Consider the following 26,404-nt stretch of genomic DNA (forward strand, 5'->3'; position numbering starts at 1 on the left):
AAAACAAGAATTTATACAAGTTCGTAAACAGTCGTCCAAGATAAACCTATGCAGTCCACACAGCCTAATCTGGAACGAAACTTTCTGCCTAAACTTTATTTTCAGTTCCAAGAGACTTCCTTTAAACAAAACCATAACAGCGAAAATGTGGTCCCTGATTATCTTGCGAGCTTCACAAGCTAATTCAGGACGTCACTTTACGCACATGCAGTAAGCCCCCTTTTTTCCAGAGCGCCACTCATATATAATTATCTGATGCTATCGTACACTTTGCCATAAAATCAAATGTCTTACCATCCAGTTAATGTGAAATGGAAGTCAACGAGAGCAAAAACTGTATTATGCCATTCCTTGTTATACCATAAGGTTTAAGGCCTCGTTTAAAACAAGCTTAGAAACATTTTGAATATATGTCTATTATTTGTAAAGCATGTTTTTATTACTAGATTTGCAATTGCGTTGTTAATCATTTGAAATCACTGCTATAACAATATAGAATATAAGAATATCTTAAAAATATGATTCTTTTTTACCGCAATGTCATGAGACTAGATGCTCATATTAAATAATGTAATTAAATTCACATAATTGTGTAAATCTCAAGTGAGGTCTGCAGGTAAGCTACCTGCATACAAAATATCAGTGCAACACCGCCTTCAAAACTCAAGTTGTTTTAGCAGAAAGAGTTCTTATATTCAGCGACTAGAATTAAGCGCAGGGGTAATAGCAGCGTACAAAAATATAACTCCAAACTTTATAAGCCACGTGCAATATAATTCTTTAAGGGGTCGAGATATCGCAAAAGTAGCACCGGATTCGGGTTCCGGGAGACATAATCACATAGATTGGCCTATCTAATCGCTTTATTTCACTGGAATTTAAGGTATACTGGATTTTGAGCTTCTGTTAAAACTGTGCTGCATTCTTATCGAATTTGACCATTTAAAATCAATAATTCTTTAACGGATCAATATATCGGAAAATTAACACCGGATTCGGATTCAGCGAGCCAAATTCATATGGATTTCACTATCTTATTGTTTGATTTCGATGGAGCGAGCGAACGAGCGAGCGAGCGTATTTCGTTTGTGCACGTAAATAGGACGTTTGTATGAAAAGGGTGCTTAATGCAAAACTTATTTTGCTTATAACTTTTTTATTTTTATCATTTTTCAAAAAAAAAATCAAACTTTTAAACAGCACTATAAACTGTTTATGTTTTAATATAAACAAAAACTTTGATTTTTTTTTGGTTATATGATACATATGTTTTTTTTAAATATTATTTTTATTAATAACTTTTGTATGTTTGAGTTGTTTTCAAATTCGTTTTCAAACTTTTAAACAACACCGTAAACTGTTAATGTTTTATTAAAATTGTAGTTTTTCAAGCACAAATAAAAAAGTTATGCGTTAAAATGTTTTTTTTACTATTAAAGTGATATTATGCAGATTCGTTCATACGACACAAAGACACTATTTTGTTTTCCGGATTATTTCGGCTTAGAGGACTGGGTGAGTTATGTAAAATATCGAGTATAATAAATATTTTGTATAAACAACTGGTAGCAAGATGAGTTGCAGATAATTGCTCAGTAACCACAGTTTAACTAACTCTTTTGACCTGACTTTTATTTAAACTTAAAGTGTGACCCTTACATTTGAGGTTTGGAGACGGACGATACACGCTAAGCGCCGTTTTCTGATGGTGGTCATAAAGACTTTTCAAACACAAAAGTGCGAACGAACTTACACTATTATTTAAGGGCTAACTGTATCCGTTATTAATACCAAAATCTTGATCCGAGAAACTAAATGACTGATGGACTGAGTAAGTGACTGTGTGATTGATTGACTGACTGAGTGAGTGACTGACTGTAAGTGAGGGAGTGAGTGATTGAGTGAGTGACTGACTGAGTGACTAAATGAGTGAGTAGTATGCATCTATTTCAAATGTATTCTTTTCTATTAAGGCATTATTCCCGCGAATATATCTATTCATACGACACACGAACACCATGATAGTGTTCATGTGTCGTATGAATAGATATCGTTGCGGGAAATTAAAATGGAATTAAATATGCAAAACAATAATAAAAAACGAGCATTTCGGTATATACAGACATCTATTTCACCAAACCTGGCGCTGAAATTTCGGCAATTGCCACAAGGAACACTGATTTTTAACTGATTTAGTTTATTTTACGAAATAGTGTACGAAATTTTTGTTGATTTTGAATAGTAATGTAACTTTAAAAGGTTGCTGCAGTCTTATCGAACGGCACCATTTAACATCAATAATTCTTTAACGGTTCAATATATCGAGAAAGTAGCACCGGAGTCGGGTTCAGGTAGACAAAATCACATCGATTGGACTATCTGATTGTTTTATTTCACTGGATTTTAAGGTACACTGGATTTTGAGCTTCTGATAAAAGTGTGCTGCATTCTTATCGAAGTTTACCACTTAAACTCAATAATTCTTTTTCGGATCAAGATATCGGAAAATTAACAACGGATTCGGATTCAGCGAGTCAAATTCATATAGATTTCACTATCTTATTGTTTGATTTCGATGGAGCGAACGAGAGAGCGAGCGAGCGTATTTCAATTGTGCACGTAAATGGGACGGTCTATGAAAAGGGTGCTTAATGCCAAATATGTTTTGATTATAACTTTTTTCTTTTTTCTTTTTTTTTTTCATTTTTTTTCCAAACGTTTAAACAGCACTATAAACTGTTTATGTTTTATTAAAAAACAAAAAAAATATTTTTTTTGGTATTATATGATATATATGTATTTTTTTTATTTTTTTTCAAAATGGATAACGTTTGAACGGCTTTAGATATCTTAAAAATTCCAACGAATTCGTCATCAGCGTGGTCATAGGCAAATAGATTTAAACATCTGTTTGTTTAATTTTAAAGTAATATTTTTTTTTTACTTTCAAACAAGGTTATGGTTCAAATGTTACGGACATAACATTCCGCATATATCGCTTCAATATCATGTTCTTAATTCTATCAAACAGTTTTGCATTATAAAAAACGTAAACACGATAGTAAAGAAACTAAATTACTCGCGTTATGCCAAAAATGAGTCTGGGATTGAACCCGGATCGCCTTGGTGAGAAGCTTGTATACCAACCACTGCGCTGAAAGGACATGCACGTGCGTAGCCCTTTTTTCCCATAGCGATGCATGAGCGGTTTGCACAGGATAATCTGGGACGACGCTTTACGCACATGCATAAAGCCCGGTTTTCCCCATTATGCGACTCATATCAAAAACAACGTTTAATTTAATTAGAAGACAATGTGTTGGATTCGGACAATTATCGATGTTAATTCACTCGTGATCATAGAAAACATATATGTTATATGATCATTCGTGAATGACAATCGATATGCCACCGAAACCAACACATATCCTCTATGAAATACTTGTCATCGAACCCGGGACACTTTAGCGTTAACAGTACTCTGCCGATTGTAAACGCCTTGTTAGAACTACACGTATTTTCCAAGTTATCGACGAAGAATTTCAGAAATCAATTAGTTATTTTGTTTTTCCATAATACAGCATAACAAATAGGTTTGGGGATATTGACAACGTGGCCAAACAATCGCGTTCGGCCCTCAAGTGAGAGGAATATGTTAGTGTATGTTCACCCTTAATTAGCATAAATAACCATAAATAACCTGGAAAACCACAAGGAAAACCAGGCATACGCGCATGTGCAGTGGGCAATCTCGTTTCAGATTCGTTTCCCATACAAGGAACCCCATGCGGATGCCCGGTGGATGCGTCTCGGTCGCGTCTCTATATTATTTACACAGCCCCTCATCACTGCCGGGTTCCAAACAATAAACAGGCACGCCCAGTCACATGTTTCTTTCAGCCTGCAAACGTTCAGCATTTGTGGAAAAACAAATGATGTTTCAAGTCAATAAAGAGCTCATGTGGATTATCGTCATCAATGTGTGAGTTTCTTCTTTTGCGTTTATATAAAAGTTATTCAGTTGAGAAGTATATGCACATAATATGTAAGAAATTAAATTACATGAGTCTCGTGTTGGGAAAAATAAGGTTCATAAAAGCGGAAAGTGTTGTCACAGATTAGCCTGTGCAGCCCGCATAAGCTATTCAGGGAAGACACAAACCTCATGAATCGGATGTTTTTGTAAGGAGGGACTTCCTAATAAAAATACAATAAAAACTTGTCTTTGTGACTGAGTTTGAACAAAGTTCTCAGCATATATTCAGAAACTTCCTGATAAGCCTGGGCGGCCTTCACGAGCTAATCTGGGACGACAATTGTATGAAACTTTACGCAAATGCATTTAACACCATTTTCCAAGAGCACAGTTGATATATGTTTCCTATTGCAGGACGGCAGTGAGCTTGTCCAGGAAATTGAGAGAGACACATCGACGCTTTATTGCTACAGTAGTGCTCTATCTCATTTTTTTCAAAAATGAGTTTTTTTTTTATATCGATGTGTTCGTGAGAACGAGATCTTTAATATGATGTAATCGGATTCAATATTCAGTCGTCACAAAACAATTTTTCGATTCCACTTTGCTCTATCTCCCACATTTTAATAAGTGAGAAAATAAAGGTTAAACCTTTAAATGCGTTTTTTTCTGAATGAAAATGGTAGTTAGAGCACTAAATCAATCTCGTCTTTTTAGTAACCAATTAAGCGGTTGCGCGAACCAAAGTGTTAGCTGGGTTTATCACTTTAACATATTTTTTAAGACCATGAAGCATTTTGATTAAACACTGTATTTTATACAGTTCTTGATTGTGACAATTTTAAAAACCGTGTTAAAACGCGAAACTAATCACATATCGGCTGTGAAATACATATATAGAAGAGTGTACTTCTTTGATTTTATTTATACTAACATTTTGGAGGAATGGCGGCCATTGTTGCAAAGCGACGAAAAGTCTGCTTATTATTGGTGCGTTAAGGTTGATGCTTAAAGTGTTGTCACAGATTAACCTGTGCAGTTCGCACAGGCTAATCAGGGATAATACTTTCCGCTTTTATGGTAGTTTGTGTTTAACAGAAGTCTCTTCCTAGTGGTTAATCCACTTTACACCGAAAGTGTTGACTCTGATAAGCCTGTGGAGACTCCACATGCTAATCCGGGACACTTCACAAACATGCATTAAGGAAATTGTGTTTCCAAAAATGGGTCCAAAAGTTTATTGTCTACACTTTTTATCTTGCCTCAATGTAAACTGTAAATAATTGTTTCATGTGTATGGATGTATTGTATAAGTGTGATTGTCTTTCTTTTAATAGTTTTATATTTTCATGTTATTTTGTCCCCAGATTGATAAACATAAACGATCTTTAATAAATTTGAGCCTTCTTTATTATTGTCTATAATATTTAGTAAAGATCGAATATGTATACAGTGTTTATTAAATCCGGGCTTTAATATTGCATATAATTTGTTTAATAGTATTCTTTTTTAAATAAGCATCTTTTCACCTGCATGTAACTGTAACACTGTAGCCAGACATAAAATCACATCCTTTAATTTATCATACAAAATTTTATTCAAAGAATAATGTTCACGCAGTCTGTCTAAGAAATTATTATGTCGTTCATTTAAATGTTACAGGACAGACGAAATAGCTTGTCTTTGTGACTGAGTTTAAAAAAAGTTCTCATAAAATATTCAGAAACTTCTTGAATGTAAACAATGTCAGCCCCTACAAAGACACTATAGGGGTCAGGATAGTTGCCCAGGTCCTTTGTCCAATCCAAAACACAAATCTGTGTTCTGATTGAATTTTCAGGCAAGTTTTGAGAAATCTGTTTACCTCAGATAGTCTTAACCTGATGTTGGGATATCTTCACATGGCTGCCTGAAAACGCAAACCACTGCAGTATCTTTTAAAATGCTGTAATCACTAAAGTTTCTGTATTCTAGAAAAAATGTATATAGACGTATATAATAAATAACTTTAAAAAAAAAATCTCTGACACTGCAAGACATGGTGTATGTGGGTTTCCTTTACTGGAATGTTCAAATCAGGCCCCTGGGATCAAAACTAACTAGGCATGAGGGGACACTTGTTATATGGACTTATATAGTAAACCACTTAATAATGTACTAAATATTTTTATTAATTCAAACATTGTTTTAAACCATACGAAATCTGTGTCACACAGAGTAAACATCTTGGTAAAAACAACATAGTTCTTACACAACAAACATCACAAAGTCAGCACATTGCAGTTTTTACCTGCGTGTCTCAGGTGAGCGGAATTATTGTTTTCTATATAGTTTGTCTTAATAAACCTAACTACCGATGTTTTCAGACAAATAGGTATGAGGTGGAATATTTCAGGCATGACAAAGACAGTTTTATTGATTTTCAATTTATCATTTACTTAAGAAAATTGTCTCTAAATGAAATGCTTATTTGTGAAAATTACATTCATTACAGCTTGATTGAAACCCTATATAGGCTTTCAATGTGGTATACTGTTTAACATGCTTCATATTTTACCCATGTAATCGATACTACTTAAAGCAATTTTTCTTCTTGCTTTATTGATTTAACGCAGCCTCGAGTTGAAATATTTCCTTTTGTATACCCAAGTAAACCAATGGCAAACTCAGGTTTAACCATGTGGTTTTATCTTACCATACGATTCACAGATTACATAGTTACTTTGTTTACTTAAGTTTAAACCTTCAAACAAACAGGAGTTTTATATTTGTTTCATACTGGTTATGTTATGCATAACTTGTTTACGGGCTTTGGACAATTGGATGGGCGAGATTTGTTGAGCTGTTTAATTTAGCTGACAATCATTTAGAGGCACTAACATATTTAAGTTGAATCAAAGGTAAAGGGATCCTTAGCTGCCGTGTTTGTGAAAATTAATTTAGTAAAATGGCAACCTTTTCACAATCCTCCTTAGACAAGGGATCTGACATTACAAAAAGCTTTTCACAATCCACCATTGACAAGGGATCCGACATGATCCAAGACTTCTTGTGCTCGACCTGCGAAGACAAAAAACTGGATAAAATGGCTGATTTCTACTGTGAATCTTGTGTGAAGTTTTACTGTGGAGAATGTGTTAACATGCACAACAAGTTGTTTACAAAACATACCCCCTGTGGAAGAGGAGCTATGAAGAAATGGCCAGTGGCCGAGAAGGTTGAAGATTTTCTTCTGAAATGTGATATTCATAAAGAAGAAAGCCTGAAAATGTATTGTGATGATCACAGTGAGCTGTGCTGCACAAATTGTGCATTCCTTAAACACAGGTATATTAATATATTGTTTCTTCATTTTAATTATAGAAAAAACACTACCATTACAAAAATGCAGGGTTTTTAATCTTTGTTGCAAGAATGTAACATTATTACGCAAAATCATTTTATGCCCGCGAAGGAGGGCATATAGTGATCGGACTGTCCGTCTGTCCGTCTTTCCGCCACACTTTGCGTTTAGGTTTCAATTGGCCACCGGAAAAACTTTGCGAAACCGAAATTTCGCAAACTTAAGTACCTTTTTTCTTAAAGATTTGCTACTCTGAGACATAGTATGCGATAAAAGTCTTATCGTTGATTAATAATTGGTTATTTTCACTCAAAAAACGCGTTTTCTTCACTATGAAATTTATAAGCAAAGTTGGGGTTCCCATGGGATTTTTGCATTTTCCCATGGGATTTTCGATTTTCCCATGGGATTTTTTCTCCCATGGGATTTTTTTTCTCCCATAATTTGCAAATGGGAGAAAAATCCCATGGGATTTTGAACATTTTAAAAAACGTGTTTTATTTGCGTTTGCAAGTATTTTAACGTTATTTAAGGACTGTATATTGGTTTTATGCCAATTATATATAAAAATATATAGTAATAAAAAAATCCCATTTTAAAATGGGAGAAAAAAATCCCATGGGATTTTTTTCTTATTTTGAGAGATTTATTCATGAAACTTTCAGAAACATCATATTTTATGAAATGATGAACAACTACGATATTTTAATGCGTTTAGTCGTGTTTAAAAAAAAAACAAAAAATCCCATGGGAAATCCCATGGGATTTTTTGTCCCATGGGATTTTTTTCCAATGGGATTTTTCAGTTTCGTAAGCCGAATAAGTTTCTTAATGCGAAAAACAACAATAAAGAAAATAATATTTATAATTTTGAATAATAAATTGAATAATATAAATAACATGAATATTTTTAAAGTGAGTTACAATTAAAGGTTTATGCTAGTAGAACTTATCATTTCTTGTTCGAGCAGATGATTGAGTCCAATTGGTGAGTATGCCAGCTTAGAACCAGTATAAATGCATCGCAGACAGACAACGCTGTCATACTGTACACACCGCTGAGTAACAATCTTTATTGCATTTCATTTTGCAACAGAAAATGAACTCCGTAGTATAATTGATCTTATATATGCCCTCTGCTTTTGAAAGCGTGCAACACATTAACATAACAATAAGTCCATGCCATAAACTATGTGCAAATTCCATTCAAAGCTATATCACATTATAAAGGTCAGATGACCCGCGTCATGCGAAAATGGGTCTTATGTCATATGCGGTCAAAGTTGGTCCATCCTAGCTTGTCCAACCGCGCAGTCTGGTCAGGTTCTACGCTGACTGATATATAAAGTCAAGCCATGATTCGTGGTCTCATATCCAAACTCGGTAGCTCCTGTGCGAAACTTTCACCGGAAACGACGGCACCGAGACGGGCGCTCGAACTTTGCGGATGCGCGTTATATGTTATATATAATAGCGCGATGTGTTTTTCTTGCCTCAAATTAGTAAGCCCAATCAGCGTTTTATTGTGTTCTTTGCTTCTACTATTAACAAGAACTTCAACCGATACGAACATGAATTTTATTTTAATATGTTTATTTAATGCTCGGAAAACTCATTGTATATTTAGACTACTACTTATAAAACAAAGTCGGGTTTTCAACATCTGTTTTCGGCATATAAATTGTTATTCCAAACCAGACTTTACGCACTTTACTGTACAAAATACCGTAAGGGCCACCGTGGTTACTCATTAAAATCCAGAGGGCGAGAATGCGAGAACGCGAAAGTACGATGACGACAGTGCGACAATACGATGGCGACAATGCGTTCGTACGATTGCGAAAACGCGCTAGTACGATGACGACAATGCGACAGTGCGACAATACAATGGCGGCAGTGCGATAGTACGGGGGCGACAATGCGATAGTCATATCGTACTGTCGCCGTGGTATCATCGCAATGTCGCCATCGTTCTATCGCATTGTCGCCATCGTATTGTCGCACTGTCGCCATCGCATTTTCGAATAGCCGTATTTTCGCACTGTCGTCATCGTATTATCGCACTATCGAACTGTAGTATTGTCGCCATCGTACTATCTGACTGTCGCCATCGTATTGTCGCACTGTCGTCATCGCACTGTCTGATTGTCGTCATCGTATTATTGCGTTCTCGCATTGTCGCCATCGTACTATTGCATTGTCGCCATCGTATTGTCACCCTGTCATCATCGTATTGTCACATTGTCGCCATCGTACTATCGCGTTCTCGCGTTCTCGCCCTCTGGATTTTAATGTGTTACCACGATGGCACTAACGGTATTCCGTAATACTGCTAAAGCACAGTATGATTAGGTCACTCCCAATGCTCAAATCTCTATGTCTATTTTAGTAACAACACATGTCTATGGAAGGATATTTAGGTAAAAGTTACATCATTCGTGGTGAATATTTACATTATGACTGATGCTTATTCTAATTTGCTTTATGACAATTCCAACATGATTGTTGTCTATTCGTTTATACTTGATGATTGCTGCAACATTACATCATTCATGATGAATATTTACATTATGCGTGATGTTTATTCTAACATGCTTCATGACAGTTCCAACATGCTTGTTCTCTATCGGTTATACTTGATGATTGTTTCAACATGCTTGGTGACTATCCAATGTTTGTGTGTTCATTATTCCTGAAACCAGTCATAATCGGTTTTTCCACTAAGCGTCATTAACAACGGCAGTAAGCAACAGGCAGTAAGCAGAATGCAAGTTACTAAATTATGACAACAGTTGGCGCGCGTTTTTTTTCCGTATGTTGAATAAATTACTTTTCGGAAAAAAAAGCGAAAACATCCGAATCATTTTGACTAGTAAACTGAATAAGCTGAATTAGTTCCCTTCGTTATATAATCTCCATTAAACTAAATACGTTCATTATTGCCATGAAGACCAGTAGGTTTACACAATGAATTGACTGCCGTGAATGTTTTTGATATTTGTAAGATGCAATTGGCACTCAAGAAATTATACATGTATTTTATTCAGAACATAACGGGGCTGATGTGTTGGAAGTGTGGCCCTTCCCTAATCCAAATAATTACAGTAGACGTAATCTACCGATGTGCATTGCATATCGACCTCATATTTATAAAGTAGCCCAAACCCCCATTGCCACAGACCTGTGCGTGAAACTTTCAGATTTCTCTAGTCTGTTTACCATGCTATAATTACAATTTCTATAAACACATATTTATCATTTTATGACTATATAATGTCTGTGGTATAAAAAGAAACCTGAAAGTTACAAGTACTCGTGTCTAGTACTGTACAACTATTGTACTCCTCGTTGAGAAAACAACTACTTCATCTACATGTATTAAAATATCATAAAACATAATTTTCAATCAAGTTGGAAAAAATCAATAAATAAATGTCATATAAACAGGTTTGTCATGAACGTTGACGTCGCTCTTGGTTACCAGAAAAATTCCCACGCACGGGTTTCAACCGTCATTGTTTACAATCAATTAAGTGCATAAGTACTTGAATTTGTATAGTGTTTTTTAAAAGTGTCCAGCTACAGGTGGTTATCGTGTGGCTATAATACTAATTAGTGAAAACATATTTTGGAATGATAAGTAATCATATTATAACGAAAAATCAACTTTTCTTTAAAAAAATAAGTTAAATATATATTCAACAAGGTATCCAACTCGAAATCATCCGAAAACGGGATGCATCGTTTTAAACAGCCATTACTTCATCAATTTTGCAGCGATTTTCACGATCTTGGTCTTATTCAACGCAGAAATAAATTTCCTTTCTGGAAATGTATATGTCTTGCAATATTTTTACAAATACTGGGTCAACTTTTAAGAAATAACACGATACACAACTCGCGTGACCCAGCTGTGATCGATCAGACAGTATTCATGACTGAAATCTTCACGGGGAAAAGGGCATTTTCCCTGCAAAGTTCACGAACCTCGATACCATAATTCAATAAAACATATGAAAAAAAACATTCTTACCGTGCTTGCCGTAGCATTATGCATCAAAACATTTTCAAACCTGTGTTTACATACATTTCAACCAACTGACATTTTAAACACAAGAGTGATTTCATTGCTCCAATGCGGAGTTGTGTCTTTACAACTGGAGATTTCATTCATAAATACGGTCTGATCGATCACAACTGGGTCGAGCGAATTATGTATAGCTTTATTTCTTAAAATTTGACCCAGCATGTGTAGAAATATAACAATATATATACATTTCCTAAAAGGAAATTCATTTCTGCGTTGAATAAGACCGGGTCATGAAAATCGCTGCAAAATTAATTTAGTAATGGCTGCTCAAAACGATGCACCCCGTTTTCGGATGATTTCGAGTTGGGATACCTTGTTATTTATAAAACGATAGTGATTTTTTTTTATAGAAAATTTGATTTTTCGTTTTAATATGATTATTTATCATTCAAAAAGATGTTTTCACTAATTATTATCATAGCCACACGCTAACCACCTGTGTGTCCAGCATGTGTGGCGGGAAAACAGGGCTTAATGTATTTTTTTGTTAAGCTCTATAATATTTATATCCAATCTGTATGAAAAAATGTCGGTGAACATTATTCCGGTGTTAATTTTTGAAAATATTGAGGCATTCTTTAATTATGGATCTAAAACGTAACATTAATCCGCAAAAAAAAACACCGGGCATATTGCATATTAGATCGGACACATGAAATTATTTCGAAAGAAAGCAATAAGAGTTTCAATTCTACATGAGTAAGTCTCGCTGTGCACGATTACGCTCTTACTGCTCGTATATATTTGACCCTTGGCAAATAACTAGTGTTTTATTTTGCTTAATCTAAATTATAATCTAAATACTTAAAGCAGCATGACCAACAGCTCTTTCATATGTGAAAGAGATTGACACGAAATACCTACCCATCTATAATAAAGTTTATATGTGCACTTCAATATTATAGTTTTATAGCATTTTATGTGGTGCAATATAAAAGTACTCTAGTAAATTTGAAATTATGTAATCGATTTCCTCTCAACATACATGCAAAGTTCCAGATAACTTTTTCAGCAAAATCTTGGTTTACACTCTATAATAATCCAGCCTTAAAGTCTATTATTAATTCTTTTTTTTCAGGTAAATATAATTTTTGGCACATCCGCATTTAGGTTTATAGTCTAAGAAGAGGTCATGACAATTGCCGGGTTACAGCAGACTTTTTGCGATAAAGATAATGGAAAACGTTCGGCTTTTCGACTGTTGTGAAAGATAGTCTGTTATTCATCATAACGTTAAAGTGCTGTTGATTTCATAATTGTAATGAGGGCCTAGACGAGTGGGAACTCATTGATAAAATGTTTACATTATATGCATTGATATTGAGTTTTACGCATGATCACACATTTTGAATTCTTATTTTATTTTTCCAATGTGTAACCGTACACACAGAATTTAAGTCTACTTTTTTACTAAATTTAATTCAATTTTTTACGACTTTAAGCGTCTTATCTGGATCTCTGCATACATGCATTAGTAGCATATATTGAAATATATCCATAGACTTTCTTTGGTTATTGAAGGTAAATTACTGTACAAAAATTATGGTTGGTCATTAACCAAAAAAAAGTTAAGTCTACAAAGACGCGGTTAATTTCGGTTCAGTAGCAAATATCTTACAAAGGTGCGCAACTTCTCCTATAACATAAAAGTTCCGTTATACGCCGTAAATTTCCGTAGTCCTCCGTAGCATTTCGGAATGACTGTCAATTGACATCATTGTATCATGCATGATAGTATGTTGCTTTGTGCTTGGGTGAAACTCACATCTTACCATCGCGTTAATTATTAAACGCATTAATATTTGATTCCATTATGCACTGCGCCTATTGCACAAGTCTCTCTGCACAAACCAACATACACATATGCAGCATGCAATTAACGAACAAGAATGTTGCATCTGTACACATGCATGATACCATTAAGCAGAATGTAAATAGACAGTGGACATCAGGCAAGATGTAAGTGTCATTATGCATGAAAAGGTGTCTACATACTAATTGAAAGTACCATCAAGAATCATGACACAGTCACAAAGAAGGATGTAATTTTTACCTAAATACCCTTCCATATTTGTCGGCACTGTGTGTTTGCTTAATTTCACTGAAGAACGTCTACTGGTAAATCTTACAAAAAAAAGTGATAAATAAGACTGAGTAGCAATTTTTTCGGCGTTGCTGTTTAACGTCAAATTTGGCCTTTTAACGAACTTCTTAAAAGCCCATTGAATTTTAATGAAGAAGTTTCCCGCTTGTAGGTCCGAATGAATTAAATCAAATTTTGCAATTGGCAATTTGATAGAAATCCCCATAAAACATTGCACATAGCTTTCTGAAATAAACAGGCCACATTGAACGCATTCACGATATCCAACAGCTCTCTTTGCAAAGACCTATCTAGTGTTTCTTGGCCGTGTAAGATCTATAATTAGAACATCATCACCTAAACATCTACTAATAGAAGAGCATATTTTGGGGAAACAAATTCAATAAGAGTATAAAACGTCCACGATCAATAATGTGTAGTTTGTTAAAGATATCACGGCAGTAAAAACATAGCACTTTAAAGAGACCACAATCTGGTACATTTGGTCAATTGTTGCGTCCGTGGCAGACAATACATTTTTAAAAAGAAAGCGTACAAAAAAGCAAACACAATGTTCTTCGTAAGATTGTTTTAATCTTACAAACACATAATCGGCAGTCATTCCAGTCAAATACAATACTAACAGTCAGCACTCTAGAGATCAAAATTGCGGATATAAATATTTAATTCAGGGATATCAAGTGTATCAAGTTCGAATTCCGGAAAAAATAGCCGGTAGTCTGGGGCATTAGGTCCCTTACAGGGATAAAAGGTAAATCCCCGCCCGAGCCGTAGCTAATTGATTTATTGTAGTCTTTCTAGTTACAATTTCTGGTGAGTACAATGCGGAATATTACGGATATTTGCAACATGTCGAAGATTTTCGGAAAGTAGCGAAGAGGTTTTCGTCAGTTAATATTCATGTCCGTGCCGGCCGCTAACTTATCAGAATCAATAAAAAAGAACCAGGAAAAATCGGTACCGATCGCAAATTTCCGGAATTCCGATAAAGCTTCAACATTATTTGTTCTCAAATGATCGCGTACTCGAACGAATCTGTCCCTACGCCTCCAACTCCCTTTAAATCTCATCGGACGTACATTGATCTCAAAATCTATCCTTGACGACTCAAATCATATTTCCTGAATAGTTTGGCCTATTGACGTCCCTGTAATTATAACAATGGTCTTTTGGATAAACAACGCTAAGTTGTTGCAATATAATAACCGTTTAAAATAGTTACCGGTTTTCATTTAATAAAATATTCATATTATAAATATTAATAGTCATATTCGAGATTTCAGCGATTGCCATTATTTTGCTTTTGTTTCTCATAAGCATATGGTGCTTGGTATCTGCTATTGACTCCTATGTAGATTGCAAATATTACATAACCCTTACAGCGGCCGAGCGCAGATATCTGCACTTGGCCGCTAAAAAGAAAATTCTTTGCGCATTAATTTAATTCAAATCCCATTATCATAATCAAAATCATCATCATCGTCGTCGTTGTCACTACTACCACCACCACCATCATCATCATCATCTTCTTCTTCTTCTTCCTCCTCCTCCTCATCATCATCATTAACAACAACAGCAACCCCAACTTAACATCATCATCAAACAACAATAAACATCGGTAGCATACATCAACCATACATAATTATATGCGTTGAAACACCATAATAGAACAGCATGAATGAAGCTGTCTATTACTCTTTTATATTTCCTATACCAATATTTTTTTTCGTTAATTGAAGGACTAGTTGAAATCTTCTATAAAAGCCCTCCCCCCCTCCCCAAATAAAAAAAATAAAAAAGATTAATAATAACCCTAGCAAACAGCAATAAACATAGGTTAGTTAGTATACACTGTGCTTTAGCAACCATGCATAATGAATGTTTATGACTTCGGACCGTTGTGATCAAATTTAAAAAAGCAAGATGGTATGTATGCGGCACACAACACATAGATAATTATAGTTTTATACCTTAAACGTAGCTCATCAAAATAAAGATAAGTTATTATCTATGTAATACTTAAATTAGGTTTATAACGTATGCATATTTGTCTAAAACTTGTGAAATGTGATTCGTAAGCCGACGACAACATTATCATTCGGACCCTACTCCCCACCTAACAATCGAGATTAAACACCTGTGGAGATCCCGATCTTATCAATGAATGAACCGGTTCAAATGATGTCAAGTCAAATAAAACATACTATTACTATCCAAATAAATATCTATCAAAAAATGTAAATTGATATACCTACTTAACTAAAACTAAACTTAAACGATTAGCAAGAAAAATATATAAAGAAGAAGCAGGCAAAGTAGACAAATTAATTGTAACATATGTGTTCGCAGTCTCCCACTGTTGAACAATATAAATAGTATTTATCGCCACTCCAAAAGGGATCTTTATCACACGTTTGGCTCAACTAATATATAATTGTGACAGGACAAACTGTCAACAAATACCTTGTTAATGTTTTATACATAACTCCAATCAAAGGTTAACTTCCAAGGAAACTGCGGCATGTTAAAACTGTTGATTATGACAAAATGTTGTTTAGTACAAATCAGTACAATAGCGTCTGTTATGTGGCCTATACTAATCCAGTTAAATAAAACTTTAATCGCAGAAAAGTTTAGATTCTTTACACCTTTAAGAAAATATATATAAAAGTTCTTTCCTGTTTTAACAAAATGATACATTTAAAAATAAATTATGAAGCATCGCTAGCAATAGTAGAAAGAGAAGTAGAAGGAGAATTATTATCATTAGTAGCAGTAGCAGCAGCAGCAGCAGTAGCAGCAGCAGCAGCAGTAGCAGTAGCAGAATCAGTAGCAGTAGCAGTAGCAGTAGCACTAGCAGTAGCAGTAGAAGTAGCAGTAGAAGTAGCAGTAGCAGTAGCCGTATCAGTAGCCGTATCAGTAACAGTAGCAGTAGCAACAGCAGCAGAAGCAGCAGCAGTATCAGTAGCAGTAGCAGTAGCACTATCAGTAGCAGCAGCAGCAGCGGCAGTGGAAGTGGCAGTAGCAGTGGCAGTAGCAGTGGCAGTAGCAGTGGCAGTAGCAGTGGCAGTAGCAGTGGCAGTAGCAGTGGCAGTAGCAGTGGCAGTAGCACTATCAGTAGCAGCAGCAGCAGCAGCGGCAGTGGCAGCGGCAGTGGCAGTGGCAGCGGCAGCGGCAGTGGCAGTGGCAGCGGCAGCGGCAGTGGCAGCGGCAGTGGCAGTGGCAGCGGCAGCGGCAGCAGTAGCAGTAGCATTAAGAGTAGCCGAAGCAGTAGCAGTAGCGGCTTTTTGCTTTTTTGTTTTAGAAGTGTTTGTCGTATAAGAAGAACGCAAGGATGACAAATTAATTGTAACATGTGTTATCTTAGTCTCCGTTGTAGTAGTATTTGTTGTATCTACACAGCCATTTTTCAGTCACCTGAGAGACATGTTTTTATAAGAGATTTAATTGTGGACCAATACATCGTGTATTAATATCAGTGTACCCACTGGGACACCACATGGGGCGAGGATTAACAGATAAACTAGGCCTTCAATTAATTATGCGCCTAGAGGCAAACAATACTATAACTTACTGATAATTTTAGGATTGGGATGTGTTTGTATCTTATTTGAAATTAGCTAGCTTAATTCAAAAACTAATTATAGGCTCAATATTATCACAAGAACATCATCACATATTCATTGTGCAATATATAATCATATCACCATCACAATATGCCAGAGCGTTAGTATTTATTGTGCATACATATCCTACAGCAACATTTACAAAACTTATTACAAACCAACCACTCAAGCTTTAATTAAGATTGATTTCAATTTATATTATTACATACATTAAAGATCACTGTCAATTAATTAAAAAATAGCTTGATGCTTCGTACTCAGCGATTTAAATAAAAGAAACGTTGCGTACACATTACTTGGGGTTAATAAAAAAAGTCTGCAATTAAAATAATCAGATTTAAATAATACTAGATTAAGTTTCAAATTATCGCTCAAAAAATGTATCAGTTATATCAGTTACTAGGGAATCGATTTGTTTAATCTCCGCAATCCAATAATAATTATGGTGTTTGTATGACAAATTAATAGCTATTCGTCATTGAATGTATGATACTCATAAAAATATTGAAACAATAACCACAACAACAACAACATATGTGATAATGTATATATCTTCTTCAGATACTCTGTGTCATACTTTCAAAATTATCCTCATAAGATTCATAATAATAAAATAAACACTATTGCAATCTTAGTAAAAACCAACTTAGCCGTTATGCTAATGATTTTATGTTCAGTATGCGTGTACATTTCAATATTATATAACAACAAGTGTTCACAAATACCTATGTTTAATAAATATTAAAAACATGAGAACCAATGAAGGTATTGCATTTTAATAGACTAGTTTTACCGTGTGTGTACATTCATATAAAATCTTTTGAAAATCACACTTGAGATAATGTCTTTAGGTTTTGCTATTTCTAATCGATTTAAACACCATAAAACCACCGTATTTTCTCTTACATTCTAAATTTTCTTACATTTTTTTTAAATTTTCGGACTATACGGATTTTCGTACAGTCAGTTAAACAGCGCTATTTTATCAGATTTTGGCCCTGTTTTTGCTTATCTGATGACCCTTCGGTCATGCATTTTTACAACCGGATTAAAGTAATAAAACAGAATCATGCCTAAGGGCAATCGACCATTACATTTGCGTACTTGGGTAAATTACCTTGTAAACCTCTAATAAGCAATGGTTCCTTCCAACAGCGTTTGAAATGATATCGTATTAAGAAAGCCAAACGTTTATTGTTTTTACTTTTTATATATTATTTCAGTTGATTGCAAAGCTGTTAAGTTGTATTTTTAAAGTAAAGAACGAAGGGAACAACACAATAAAATTATGTACACTGATGTATTATTTCTACTTCAATTAAATAATTGACAAACAAACATAACACACTTGTCTCTAAATATTTTTCGTATTTAAATTTTCCAACACGAAAAACAATATCTTTAAGTGCACGGAAACTTATAATTATTACGGCATATAGTAAAAGCAGAGTTGTCTGAACCATAAGTAAAATAAAAAATAAAAAATGACACAGCTTATTTTTCCCTCAAGTGTTAATGATAATATGGATAAACAATTAAAAATACATAAAGTCAATTGTGTTGATTACTCGTTATTGAAATATTGCAATGCCAATTATAAGACATCTGATTAAAAACAAAATGTATGGTGGAATACCTAATCTGGAAATACAAACTAATGATACTATTAATGCAACAACAACAATCACATCTTTTCAAGCGCAATCAGAAAACTGCTACAGCTTTGTATTAACAAACATAAATATGTTTGTGCTTATAGATTTAGATAAACTTCAAATCTTTAAGCGTGCTATGAATTGAATATAATTTATATTTAAAAGTTTTGCTACTCTGTTGATAACTAGCAACAGCAAACAGGAAGATACCATTTTTTATCATCTAATTTTATTCATATTTCATTGTCTATTTGTTTATGATCACAAGGATTGTTTGGATAACAGAGTGTGTCTAGATATACTGGTACCCTTAAAAATATTTTTATGAATAGCAATGAAGCGTAGAAATTAAACAGGCCCTAATACAGACACCATTTTTATCGGAATGCGATTATAGTGTCAATAGCAACTCGTTACGCTTTTTGGATTGAATGTGTAATGAATACTTTTAGCGACAAATTGACTTGGTCAAATACTGCATCTTAAACGGATAAATAAAATTGAAACCATTTATTTTCAATATTATCAACATAATTATTTAGTTATTAATACATTAAGCAGCAAACTCTATTAATCAAAAAGATTTGATATAACATCCGAATTCACTGCAAAAATGAGCTAAGCGATAGGTTTTACGGTTGTTGAAATTGTTCATGATGAGAATGACGATGACGACGATGATGACGATGACGACGACGAGGAGGAGAACAACGACGATAACAATGACGAAGATGATGATGATGATGACACTGATGATGATGATCACGACGATGACGACCATAACGATGTTGTTGGTGATAGTGACGATAATGCTGCTGCTGTTGCTGATGACGATGCTGCTGCTGATGATGCGGTGGAGGCGGAGGAGCATGACGAGGACGAGGACGACGACGACGATGACGACGACGACGACGACGATGATGATGATGATGATGATGATGATGACGATGATGATGACGATGATGATTACGATGATGATGATGATGATGATGATGATGATGATGATGATGATGATGATGATGATGATGATGATGATGATGATGATGATGATGATGATGATGATGATGATGATAATGATGATGATGATGATGATAATGATGAGATGATGATTATGTTGATGATGATGATGATGATAACGATGATAACGATGATGTTGATGAAAATAACGATACTGTAAGTAGTAAATTAACTCATTAATTGTTATTATAATACACAAGCACATGCTAATGGATCTGTATCCGCAAGGCGGTCAAATGAAAACTCACTTGGTATAAATATGAAAAATTGAATCAAAATATCATAATGCGGAGTGTTAAAATGTGTTCAAATCTAGCGAAATTGTTGCAGTACTTTTCTACCGAAACCATTGCTTAGCCCAGTTATTTTAAAAATAATTTCAAAATACCACGATACACGTCAATTGGCTAACAAATACATTTGTAAGTTTTACCTCACTCAAAAACAGTATTTATTGAAGACAGGGCGTCAACAATGTCCGAGTTTCTTCAACGTAGCTTAAGTACCTAAAGTACCTTTCCGTTTGATTTATCGCAGGATCCTGGGTCCGCACCCACAGTCTTTTAAAGTGTCTGCATTAAAAAGGATAATAATTGTTGTTTGTAATAATCTTTGACAGCTCATAAAAACATGTAAATCCTCAATTCGTAGAGTTTCAGTATGATTTCATTTATTTAAAAAATAAAGACGGTTAACATATTTTATACACACATATATTAGTAGCTATACGCCATATAACATAGGACATAATGTATATTATAAATCAAAGCGCTGAAGGCACTGAAGTTGTTCGCTGTTGTCGTCCTTGATTAGCTTGTTCGCATTGCATATGCTTATCATTGTGCACAGGCTAATCTTATTTGACGTGCATTAAGCCTCGTTTTCCATGAAAGCAGCCAATATGTGCATAATTTAATGATAAACACTAGACTGGCCAATGGCGTTTACAAGCTGGTATATACATTCACTGCTAGAGCAGAATCATTTGTCGTCTGCTGCAGACAGGCAGTGGTAATCGTTCCTAGCAGAGTGAGTAGTGGTTCTTGCCGTACGTAAGTCTTCTAAGCACCTACTGATTTGCATTTATTACCCATTCTCTTGAAACGCCGACTAATAAAGTGCGATAAACCGCCTTTAAGCACTTGGCACATTAACAAATAAGAACATTCCACACCTAACCGAGAACCGACGTCTTTAATCGCGAAACTATTACCAGAAATTGAATACCGCCAGAAACAACAATGTGCTCACTTCGATTAAATATATATACACTATATTCATTGCGTCCTAAGCAATCAAACATATCAACCGAAAATACCAGCGAATACAGTATTATATATGACATCGGTCTTATATATCGCCTCAGACATGCGAGAGCGCCACGATGAGTGAAGGATGTGTGTATGAGAGTTTGTTTACAGGTCCTACTGGCCTCTTCACGAGATTTGTGTAGCCCGACCTGAATGTTGAATGATATGGATGTAGTAACATTTATATGAACACGATATATCCGTACCAATATCCATGCGAGCACATACTAATAATAATTAATTTTTTAATCGCCATTAGCTTGAAAATAAACGTAAATAGATACAACAAAGACCAATTCGGAGACTTTAACAATTTTAAATTACCTCCCCTGCAATAGAAAATATATATCGAGACTCGCATTCTATGGAATATCAAAATCTCAATATATCTTTCTCCGAATTTTTTTTTCTGGTAAAAATCATCTTAAATTTAGCTGTATATTCGTATGTAATTAATTAAACAAGAGTTATAAAAAGGCATCGCAAAAAATATCGCGTTTTACTTGAATAAGTTACCTCCCTTAAGCCTATCGGAATATCAAAAATACGTATATAAACAAAACGCGTTCCTTGCATAAGTGATAATAAAGCGCGTGCCCGTGCCACTCGTCCTCCAAATACTTACTAAATATAGTACAACGTATCTACAATCATTGCGACTAACTCAAACCTCAGTAAATAAGTAACCATGATAAATATACGTTTAGGTAATTAAGATATAAAACATACATATAAAAATTTACATGTTCCCTGTCTGCCGAACCCGATCTATGGACTATAGCCACAAGAGGTTCCTATGTACCTATGTAGCCGGATTGCGCCCTCAGAGCGCCCAACACCGACACAGATCACGCTACTCTCCGGTCAAACACAATACTACATAGGACTGCTGCCTTTGTCACCATATTATCAGAATCATTAACGTGCAAAATGGAAACTTTCAACTGTCCTTTCACTTCATACATAAGCCATTGCCGATCTTCAATGATCGCTTATTTCCGAGAGATGCATTTTATTTTTTTCAAACATCGAATTTTGATATATGTTTAACTTATTCATTTAGATTACATTATTTTCACTATAAATATTGATCCAATTATCATCTGAAAAATACGATTTCTCGATTTCTTCAAAGATCGAGCGAGCCTTTTTACCTGTTTACTTATATATATCTAATTTAAGGTTACACAGATGTGAAGTTGTCGTGGCCGAGTGGGTAAGGCGATGAATTAGAGATCTTTTGGGATTTTCCCGCGCAGGTTCGATTCCTGCCGACATCGCATACTTTTTGCGACGCGTTTTATTTCTTTTCCAACGTTATTTGATTTAATATAGCACATAAGCTATGTTTATTGTTAAATATATTGAAAATTGTATGCACATCCTTCAATTTTAAAATTAAAACAACGTTATGGCTAAATTGATTAATTTACTGCTGAAAATACGAATGATGCATGTTGCATTTTTATTTTTATTTCAAAAAGTAAACGGTAAATCTGTCTATTTTTTGGTATTTTTGCTGTATATAGTGTTTCTATAAAAACTTAGTTTAAAATATAACTTAAATGATACTATTTTGAATTTTATGACACTTTGTTTTTAACCGACCCAATTTTTACTTGGCTGAAATCACTTACATTTCATGGCGCTATTCCATATATAAAAATTTGTAAAAAATAAATGTCTGTAAAAGAATACTTATTCCATCTTGTTTAAACTTTAAACACCTTTACTGCATCTGTACACACCAACTGCATGCCCATATTTGGAAATTTGAATGAATTATGGAACTTTTATATACCCCAGGGGTGAAAATAAACTAGACAAAAGCCGAGCGTGAGGGTGGTTTTGAAAAAATCGGTTTATTTTTTTTAAGCATGGAAAGCCTACCTACAAATTTGCATGTAGTTTAGTGAAATGATGCTGATTAGGAAAATAATTAATTAAATTATATTGGATATGTGCCCATTAGAGGTGCGCAAGCTTAAAAAGGTAGAATTACCGAAATTCCCGTTCTTACACGTTGTAGCATGGATCGGGTATATGAACACGATACACGTGTGTATTAGCACCCTACTGTAGTCCCGGCGGGGTTATCAACTGCACCAATACACCGGTAAGCAACCAGGGGAATATCATATGAAAAAAGAACTATCATGCATGTTTGATTTGTTAAAGTGTGTCACAAAATTTCCCTAACTGCCGATGTCGGCTATAATTTCGGTATAAACATGCAGAGAAATTAACATATATATAATGTTATTGCCGATATGTTATTGGACATTTTGTATGCCAAATGTTCATTATTTGTATTAAAATTAAGACGATTGTATTGAACACGATATACGTGTGTATTAGCACCCTACTGTAGTCCCGGCGGGGTTATCAACTGCACCAATACACCGGTAAGCAACCAGGGGAATATCATATGAAAAAAGAACTATCATGCATGTTTGATGTGTTAAAGTGTGTCACAAAATTTCCCTGACTGCCGATGTCGGCTTTAATTTCGGTATAAACATGCAAAGAAATTAACATATATATAATGTTATTGCCGGTATGTTATTGGACATTTTGTATGTCAAATGTTCATTATTTTTATTAAAATTAAGACGATGCTTTTTTGCCAGAAAGCGTTTATTTCAAATTCAAAACAAGCAATAATCATACATAATACCAAAATATAAAACTAACAAAATGACAACACTCTCGCTTAACGCAACGTTCATAAGCACGCGCACTTAACAAAATTATTGCAACTAATGCAAGCTGTAATTAATATGTGACTACTTGCTATACAACCAGTATCATGCGAAAATTGATCTTATTTAATTGTGGTTCCCTCTTTGAATTTATGTTGCCTGTCGACTTTTAGAATAATGTGTCAGTAAGAAATGTATTGCTTGCTCTACAACCAGCATCATGCGAAAATAGATCTTATTTAATTGTAAATCCCTCTTTGAACTTAAGTTGTCAGTCGACTTTTAGAATAATGTGTCAGTAATAAATGTTTTTCTTCAGTTTCACATGTTTTTTTAAGAAAATTTAGTGAAAGATGCAAATGTGTCTTATTTATTTTTTTCTGTGTCTTCAATGTATCTTATTTATATGTGACTGCGTGCTTATTTTTTTTTCAAGAAATGAAAGATGCAAATGTGTCTTATTTTAATTTTATCCATGTCTTAAATGTGGCTTATTTATATAAGATAAAATGATATACTGCCAGTGTCATGCAAAAAAGGATCTAATTTCTTAATATCCACATTCACGCTTTGTTCTTTATTAGAACCGTCTTTAATTAGGCTATCTATTTAAAGTACAGATTACTGTGAACTTAATAATTGTGTAACGGTGATGTTGATCCATTATCGTTGTTAATTTAAAATGTAGACAACAAGTTAGCAATTAATGAAATCAGTTATTTTGGAAGTAAATCTATTTTTTTCTGTACAGTAGCCAGGTGGATGTGTATTGAGCGGATAAGATAGGGATCAACACAACAAGTTTCTAATACACAGTATAGACTTCCCCTATTATTGTATTTGTTATTTACCTGATTTGAATAAATAAAGTGTTAAAGATCATTTCATGTGAAAAGCAGGATTTCTGACATAATTTCAATCGTTTTGCTTTTATACACAATTTCATGGAACAATGAATATATTGGCGCGATGGAACACAATTTATAAATCAAGCTGACAGTATAGTATCAGTTTTTAATTATGTGTAATTTAATTCGCATCTCTCCCTTAACTCGTTCAATGACACGTGAACTTATATCAATTATAAAACATCACGTGCATCATTAAATATTTTTTTTAATTATGAAAACATATTATATGTTCTACATGGTTTTGTTTAGTTTTTTTTCTCAACCAGAGAGACATTATAAAATATTGTTATATATAAAGCGCTTTACTTTTCTACATTACATAAAGATATATCGATTTTTTGCTTGACATATTTATAAAAAGGCAGTGTTTATTTTTGTAATAAAATCGAAAATTGACATTTAATTTGATGCAATCCACATTGTTTAGCGGCCAAGCGCAGTATTCCGCTCTCGGCGGCCGATGGTGTATTGCAATATATACAATGAAAAGCTGGGTTTCTGACATAATTTCAATCGTTTTGTTGACGCGGAAGTGCTTTTTGGTTGCCAAAAATACTATTGTTACCTTTATTTAAACCTAAATCAGTATTTTTTTACACTTGAAGGTTTGTACAGCGGGGATTTCGGTACCGGCGCGGGTTTATGTGCTTGTTAAGAATTACCGAAATCCCCGCTAAGAGGCAACATATGCTGATTTATGCTTTGATTAAACATTGATAACTAAATTGCAAAAGTGTATAGCATATTGTAAATAAGGTAAAACGATATCATTTGTTTCATCAGATTTGTTTGGAAAATACTTTCTGAAGACTTATTATTACTATGTCATGTTATATTTACATATACTTTTGTGTAACCAATGTTTTAAATGTACATTTTACCTTTTTTACATTCGTTTACACATTTTTCACATTAATAAACTATTTAATAATGGAAAAAATATTCTGATAAGAGTGTTTAAATGATTAACACTAATATGATTGTGTAAAAATCAACATTAATGCAAAGCCAAAACCCAAACATAATGACATATAGACCCTTTAAGGCGTAATATGAGGGATTGGCGTAAACATGGGTGATTTCGGCTCTGGGCGTACGAATGTAGCAGTACCGAAATCCCCGCTAATTATTTTTCAAAAGAAGTAACCGAATGGGAGATAATACATATCACTGGTTGCTAATGAAAAAAAACACAAAATAATTTTGTTGACACTTGAAGGTTTGTACAGCAGGATTTCGGTACCGGCGCGCGTTTAAGTTCTAGTGTAGAATTACCGAAATCCCCACTGAGAGGCAACTTAATGCTGTCAAGAGTGCTTAATAATTAAAATTAAAATCATTTTTTTGCACCTTAACATTCATGTGAAGTCAAAAACTATTCATACCGATGACCTATTGACCCTTTAAGGCGTAAATATGGGGATTTCGGTACTAGGCGGGCGAATGTAGAATTACCGAAATCCCCTTTTCATCATCGCACATTAGTGTAACATAAATTTTAACACAATATATGTAGGGAAACTCATATGATTCGCGTAATGTGAAAATGATTATTATGCTATAATTCGACCACGAAACTTGACGTGACTTAATACCGGACATTATGGAATGGAGCTACGCTGGCCGTATTGACATAAGACACATTTTCGCATATTATCTTATCAATGCTT

At 34.3% G+C, this 26,404-nt stretch overlaps 1 protein-coding gene across 12 annotated transcripts in view; it reads left to right on the forward strand.

Moving 5' to 3' along the window:
* The window catches only part of LOC127847287 (uncharacterized), a 382,744-nt gene that overhangs the window by 252,516 nt on the left and 103,824 nt on the right, over window positions 1-26,404 (forward strand). For 2 of the 12 annotated variants that reach the window (XM_052379113.1, XM_052379111.1), the window contains exon 2: window positions 6,877-7,303. The exons of 6 other annotated variants lie outside the window; for them this stretch is intronic. In XM_052379113.1, the coding sequence (XP_052235073.1) occupies window positions 6,924-7,303 (380 nt within the window). In that variant the 5' untranslated portion in view covers window positions 6,877-6,923. The remainder of the gene's footprint in view (window positions 1-6,876; window positions 7,304-26,404) is intronic. 4 more of the 12 variants (XM_052379118.1, XM_052379105.1, XM_052379104.1 and 1 more) reach the window with 3 other exon arrangements.

The sequence above is a fragment of the Dreissena polymorpha genome, chromosome 10 (assembly GCF_020536995.1).
Source record: "Dreissena polymorpha isolate Duluth1 chromosome 10, UMN_Dpol_1.0, whole genome shotgun sequence".
Classification (NCBI taxonomy): Eukaryota; Metazoa; Mollusca; class Bivalvia; order Myida; family Dreissenidae; genus Dreissena; species Dreissena polymorpha.